Source organism: Salvia hispanica, chromosome 5, assembly GCF_023119035.1.
Source record: "Salvia hispanica cultivar TCC Black 2014 chromosome 5, UniMelb_Shisp_WGS_1.0, whole genome shotgun sequence".
NCBI lineage: Eukaryota > Viridiplantae > Streptophyta > Magnoliopsida > Lamiales > Lamiaceae > Salvia > Salvia hispanica.
The window spans coordinates 26,838,948-26,846,628 of record NC_062969.1 but is presented as its reverse complement, the minus strand read 5'-3'; the positions used below and the strand labels follow the sequence as shown (position 1 = coordinate 26,846,628).

Genomic DNA, 7,681 nt, shown 5'->3' with positions numbered 1-7,681 from the left:
TTGGGATACTATTATAATAAATAAAATCGATCGATAAAGCAAGGTAAAAAACAAGTTAAATTAGAGGAAATAGAAAACATCGAAAAGTACCTGAAAATGAGTTTTATAAGAAAGAAAGAGTCTCGTTTTATTATTTTCATATTAATTAATGCAGATAATGATAAATATGTATATTATAAAAAATTAGAAAGTATAAATAATAACAAAATTTTAATTACGTATGAAGTACTAGAATTTATTTGAAAATTACATAAGAAGTTGATGATAAAAATGTGGCGGAAATCACATGTCAACAATATAATGGAGAGACAAAAATGCCCTTTTAGGCCTGAGGGTATTTTAGTCTGAAAAATATGATTCGTGATTATATATAACATTAGAGTCTTTTGGCGCTATTTTTTTGTTTGTTAGGAACCTACAATATCACAAACTGAAAAGTTAGGGACTTTTGAGATAGTTCACTCCAATTACAAAGGTGGTAGTACTATCACATAAATAGGTGGTCATGAAAAGTTTCAGGTTGAAATTACAAACAATTTCTTTTAGTTAGAATAAATAATTATAGGGATATTGACATCTAATATCATGAAACTTTTAAAAAGTTGGGTTTTTCCCACGAACTTTAAAATTGGCAAATAATATCACGAACTTTACCCTTGTTTTTCCACGAATAAAAAAATTCATGTTATTTTAATAGATTAAAGAACAATTTTGGAGGGTATGCTTCAAGAAAAACTATCTTCAAAGATTGAAAAACTTGAAGCTTTCAAAATTGTTGTCGAGAAATTACGAAAACAAATCCGTATCATAATATTATTTGTGGGAATTTTTTTATTCGTGGGAAAAAACAAACTCGGGGTAAAGTTCGTAATATTATTTGCTAATTTTAAAGTTCGTGGGAAAAACCCAACTTTTTGAAAGTTTCGTGATATTAGATGCCAATATCCCATAATTATATTAGTATCTTTATATTTAAAAAATAGAGAATTTAGAAGACATTATGAATTTTAATATGAAATTTGTACAATAAATAATACTCGTATTAAAATAGTATTAGTAGATATTGATTTTTACGTAATATCAAAAAGTAATGTATGAAAAAGAATAATATAGAAGAGAGTCGTATATAAGCTATTCTTTTACTTACTTTACTTTCTCTCTATTCTAAATTATTATCATTTTTGCAAAACAACGTCCGAATTGAAGCGTCTCACTTGTAATGAGATTTATATAAATGTGAGAGATAACTTTTTCCAAAAGTAGGGTGACATTTTTACTGGGACAAACTAAAATGGAAAGTAAAACATCTTTTATGAGACGGAGGGAGTATTACCACTGTTAATTAATTACTATTAACTTCGTCCTCCAATATGCTTCCTACTTTGATATGACACAAATTTTATGAAATCTACGGAAAAATATGTTGAAAAATTGATGGAATGTGAGTCTTATGTTACTGTAATAAAATGTGAGCAAATGTATTGGTAAAATGTTGAGTCCGCTATCAAAAGTTATAAAAATGAAGTGAAATAGGCATTTAACTAACGCCTCAAATCAACCGCCATCATGTAGCTAATTTTTGGGCCTTATTACAACCAATGAAATTAACTAGCCGCTTGAAAAAGCAGTTGTAAGAGCATCTCCAATGGTAGGCTAGCGACCGGCTAGCCGATTGACGTGGCTAGCCGGTCGGCTAGTCGAACCATTGGAGTAGGCTAGCGCCAAATCGGTAAAAAAACCGGCGTGGGCTAGCCGATCGCGTGTGGCTGGCCGATGCGCTGGCCGCCATTGTGGCGGCCCGATCGGCCAGCGCTATTTTTTAATTTTTTTTTTACTTTTTTTTAATTTTTTTTTAATTCTTTTTTTTTTAATTTTTGAAAAACTATATAAACGCGATTTTCTCTATCTCTAAATTTCTGTACAAGAGCAACATCTAGCGATAGACAACAACAACTAACCCAATAAAAAACTAAGACCTATAACGGATTCAAGGCATACTAACATTTTTTAATGTATTTTTTTAATAAATTAGTGAGGAGTAGAGTGGGGCGGTGGCTCGTGTGTGGAAGCCCAGATTTTTTTTATTATGTAATTGTTTTGATTTTTAGTTAATTTACTTTTTTTAATTTAAATAAAATTAATGAATTTTCCCGTATATGTCTCGTAAATTTAATTCGGTAATTTAATCGTAATTTTAATTCCGTAAATGTAGTATATTTTGAATTATTTTTATTACGGCTGGCCTATGGCCGGCCTAAATCTGATGTGGCAGTGTGGATTTTTAGTGCCGCCGACGTGGCAGGGAGAGAGAGTGGCTGGCCTAATTCTGCAACAATTTTCCCCCCTCTTTTAGAGCATCTCCAATGGTACATAGGCCAGCAATAGGCTAGCCATTCTCTCCCCTGCCACGTCAGCAACACTAAAAAATCTACCTGCCACATCAGATTTAGGCCAGCCATAGGCCAGCCGCAATAAAAATAATTCAAAATATACTACATTTACGGAATTAAAATTACGATTAAAATACGGAATTAAATTTACGAGACATATACGGGAAAATTAATCCATTCCATTAAAAAAAATTACAAAGATTTTAAAAAAAAAGTACATGATTTTTTTTTAAAAAAAAGGGCTTCCACACACGAGCCCCGCCACTCTCTACTCCTCATCGCCGTCGCCGCTGCCGCTGCCGTTGCCGCTGCCGCCGCCGCCACCCGTGGTATCTGAGCCCACGCCGGAACCCACTAGCCGTGCCCTCGCGATTTCCAAATTAACCCGCATGCTCTCGAGCATCGAGTGAAGAAACATCTTCTTTGTGGGGTCAGTGGCGGTCCTCCAATCTTGGAAGACCTTGTACATCCGATCCCGCGTACGGTTACGCAAATGGAGAGTGTACTCGAGTGGGGCGGGTGGGAGGGCGGAGGACTGGACCTCGCGGGGCAATAGGGGGGATCCGCCCCTCGCAGCCTGTTGCGCCCGCTTCTGTCCAACCGGGTGGGGGCGACCAGCAAATGAAGGAGGGGATGGAAACTCCTCGCATCCGGGGGGAGGTCGTGGGATCCGCCGTTGCCGCCGCCGTAGTCGCGCCGGTATAGTTCAGCCTCTCTTCTTCGGCCACCCAGCGTCGCGCACCCGCCCCGTAACTTCTCGGAGTCCTTCGCCAACAAGAAGCACTCCTGCAAGGTGAACTCCTTAAACTTCCCCGCCAAGGGGAACCGACTCGGCTATCCTCCGGGCGTCGTCCTCATTCCCGCCCACTACCGAGCCGACGGAGGGCGTTGGCGTACAAATTCGCAAAACGGCCCACCGCGGCCCCGATGCGCTCCCACCCCTTCCGGACCTCCTCCCCGCCGAAGTCCTTCCCGTGCGGGCGTGCCTCCTATAGGCAGCTCTGATCTTCGCCCACATGTTGACGACCCGCTGGTTGTTCGCAACCTACGGATCGTCGCACACCTCCAACCACCCCCTGGCCACCCCGGCATACTCATCCTCCGTCCACTTCCTCCGGCCAGGGGTGTCGTCAACAGCGGGCTGCGATGACTTGCCGACCGCCTTGGCCTTCCCTCTCGTCTTCTTCTTCGGCGCGGCCCGCCTCGCCGGAACGGGAGTATCCGGATCCCCGAGATCGATCCTCATATCATGCAATGACAAAGGTCATCGCCAGTGAACTGCGTCTCCACTCTGGGTCGACGTGTGAGACGAAGCCTGTCAAAAAATCAAGCGAGGGACGATATACCGTGTCCCCTCCCCGGTGACCCCCGCATCCCCCCCGCATCCCGGGATGCATACCGTGGCTGCACCCCCCCTGCATCCCGCCCCCCCCCCGCCACATCATCCCCATCATCTCGCTGCTTTGCATCCGGGGCATACCCCCCATCCAGTGCGCCGATCGCCCGCCGCTCCCCGCCCCCGGCATACCCCCATGGTTCCCCCCTTGCATCCCCCCCGGCGCACCGGCCATCATCCCCATCATCTGATTCCAAGGGATGTTAAACCCCGGGCCCATCCGCGCCCATCTCGCCCCCATCCGATCCCACAGGTATCGTGGGAGTCTGCGAGATCCACTCGTCGCCGGACTGGACTCATTGTTGTGATCCATCGCTCGATGATGCTCTTGTACGGAAAGTTAGAGAGAGAGAAAACTCGTTAAAACAAGTGGTGCAAATGAAAATGAAACGAAAATTGCGTTTATATAGGTTTTTTTTAAAAAAAAAAACAAACAAAAAAAAATCGGCGCTGGCCGATCGGGCCGCCACAATGGCGGCTAGCCGATCGGCCAGCGCATCGGCTAGCCCACGCCGATCCGCTCGCCGATTTCGCGCTGGCCGCCTCCAATAGTTCGGCTAGCCGATCGGCCAGCGCGAAGAATCGGCTAACCGGTCGCTAGCCGACCATTGGAGATGCTCTTATAATTGTAATACCAGTACAATATTATTTTCTTTTTAGCTACCTTCATTCTTCTTCTATTTATTAGGTGCAAAAAATTAAAGTTAAATGTATATATTATAATAGAATAAAATATTATTTTTGTAATGATTTTTAGATCGTATTGGTATTTTAATCTAATATGTGTATTTGTTTTCTAAATAAAAAATTAAAATATCATATCAAAATATGAAAAATTGTGAAATGCGTTATCGCTGATTTTCGGATTCATTTTTGGAATCACTGTGGACGCACCGAAGGACGAACTAAAATAGAAAATTAGGGCATGTAATAACACCGTTTAATAGATTACCATGATATGCGTTGCCAAGTGTATTGATCTAAGGTTACAAATAATGGGGCTTAAAAACATACTTAAAACTCTTAACTTGATTTTATTTCCACCAAAGTTCATTTGTATATGAGTTATAATAGTACTCCCTCCGTCCCAATTAAGTTGAGTCAAAACTTTTGGGCATTGAGATTATAAAATTTTATTGAAAAGTAGGAAATATAAGAAGTGATGATAGAATAAAATAAAAGTGATAGGATATTTTATTTTTTATCAAAAAAGAAAATGACTTAACTTAGTTAGGACATCTAAAGAGGAATATATAACTCAATTTAGTTGGGACGGATGTAGTATCTGATTGTCATATTCTTATTCCCCGTATCCGTATATCCTTCTATTATAATCATGCAAAATAAAATCAAATACCTCCGTTGGGATAATTTGCAGAGTATTAGAATTTTCAATGTTACTAAATTTTGACTGATCAATGTAATAACATTTCCTAGCATACGACTCAAATAGCCAAAATTGTTGCATTTATGAAATCATGCATGTTTTGACTTTTGAAATTTATTAATATTTGCTAGCAAAATATCCAATCTATAAATTTTTGCACTCAAAAGTCCATCTAAAATACAATAATTGAACCTCCTTTAGGGCACTTGTCCGAATATGAAAGTCAACACGCAAAAATTCATAACTAACTCATTCGAAGTTGCAATCTAAAATTTCCAAATTTATAACATTAAATCATGAACTTAACTAATTATTATTTAATTAGATATAATTTAACTACACATACGGTAAACAAACAATAGACTCCACGATACATTAACACTTAAAGGGCATGCATGTGTAAGAGAAGGAGAAATAGCTATGTATAAATTTGGTAAGCAAGTTGATATATGAGAGTCATAACCCGTTCACCTTCTTTGATAGAAAACGAATAGAAATATATCTTGGACTGATTTGGTCTAGTATGGCCCACATAATTGTAGATTGTTACGATCCATTCGGTGATCAAGAATAGTGGGCGATTTTGATTTTGTGCATTATTTAAAAAAAATACAAAACTGCGGACCAAAATAATTCCCCTTACTCAAATGTGAAAACTCTCTCATCTTCCCACAAATTATACACCTTCAACACCCAGATCTCTCTCTCTAGCTACATACCAATACCCGCTCAGAGACTCGGAGAGGTCAGCGATAATTCGCAGGTGTCGAAGCTGCTAACCGTGTCGACGTCGTTCAAGGAGGGCAGCAGCAAGGATTCGTCGCGGCGGAGGGCGTCGGTGCGGCCGGTCCTTGACGGGGATGAGTTTCATAAGCTATTATGGGTCAAACAATATAATGACAGAATTGAATATCACCAATTTCAGATGTTTTGAATCTGACGTATATCTTGTGAATAGTGCGGGCCCAGCTATATAACTAGGCCCGACTTGTTTTTAAACATGAAAAGTGAACACTAGGAATTCTCCAGTTTTGGACCCTTGTCTGGGTATTTAAGAGAAAGTGAGCCCCTCCTAAATATTTATAGAGAGACCATGTTTAACACCTCCAACATCTTCTAAAACATTTCAATTTTTTTTAAAAGTATTTCTAACATTTTCTAAAACATTTATGAATCTCCAATATCTTCAGAACATTTTAAATTTCTTAAAAAATTATAAAAACCAATATCTTCTAAAACATTTTAACATTTTCAAAAGATAAAAGGTAACAAATGGCTTTTATTACATTTTAAATATTCCAAAATGTCACCAATAACAAAGTGACCTTTTACTATCCCAGCGTAGTCGCAAATGGTATCGGATCACCTACCAGCGACGGCGGAAAGAACCCCGGCAACTGAGGCACCGGAAGACCCGTACCCCCACCCCCACCGGCATTTGCGGCGGCGTCAGAAACAAGTCCGGCACAAGCGGTGGCAGGAAGGCAATTCCAGGCAGCGGCGGAGTGTCTGTTCCCGTGGTCGGCGGCGTCAGCCATAGGAAGAGCGGCGGCGGCGGTGCGGGAGGCGAGGGAGATGAAACCAGCGGCGGTGGTGGCTATGCCGGGTCCTCCGCGGGTGCTGGCGGAGGGGATGGAGTTGGCGGCGGCGGGTGGGGGGAGGAAGGAGCGACCGGAGGAGGGAAGGGTATTGAGGGAGAGGGTGTTGCGGGTGGCGGGTTTACTACTGGTGGAGAGGATGAGACCGACGACGGCGAGGGGATTAGAGGCGATCGCGGCGGAGAGCAGCGGGGGAGAAAGGGATTGTTGGCGGAAAGGCCATTGGCCGCGGTTTCCGAATAGGTATGAATAGGTATTGTAGATGATATATTACTATTTAACGAAAATTTTAATCCTTAATTTTATATTTAGCAAATATACACATGGCACTATTATATTGGTGGGATATAAATGATGTAGGAAATTGTTCATTTTAAAGAATAAATACATGGCATTATTCTATTGGTGGGGTAGCAAGTGGTGTATAAGATGGCAGAGGTGATCCGTTCCGCCTTGCGATAGCTTTTTAAAATTCATATGACAATATTACGTGTTAAAAGGTTACATAAGGTGTTCATATATAATATTAGGTTATTTGATTGACAAGATTTTATATTTAAGATTAAATATATAATGTGTTTGGATAATGATATTGAATCTTGCAACTTAATCTCAGATAGATAATTATATAATAATTTGTCATAGTCAGCGGCGGAACTAGTAAGGGACAAGCCCCCGCTCGCGGGGGCTTGCCGTTGCCGAACACTGTATAATTCTTCCGAGCTTGGGGCGGAAATTGAAGAGAGTACATATAATGTTGTTCTTGTTGTACGATTTTTAGAGAGATGGGGAAGAAGAAGGGAAGAGTCGCTCTGTGAAATAGAGATAGAAATAGATATAGAGAGTTAGAGACCGAGAAAGAGAAAAGAGAAGAGAATTGAAATTTGGAAATGATGTCTAGTCTCTGACG

At 40.8% G+C, this 7,681-nt stretch overlaps 1 protein-coding gene across 1 annotated transcript; it reads left to right on the top strand.

The window, feature by feature from the left end:
- The first annotated feature begins 2,883 nt into the window (after positions 1-2,883).
- On the top strand, positions 2,884-7,014 carry LOC125189729 (glycine-rich cell wall structural protein 1.0-like). The gene is made up of 2 exons (XM_048086971.1): positions 2,884-2,892; positions 6,514-7,014. The coding sequence occupies exons 1-2, from the start codon at positions 2,884-2,886 to the stop codon at positions 7,012-7,014; spliced, it is 510 nt and encodes a 169-aa protein (XP_047942928.1).
- Positions 7,015-7,681: the final 667 nt, after the last annotated feature.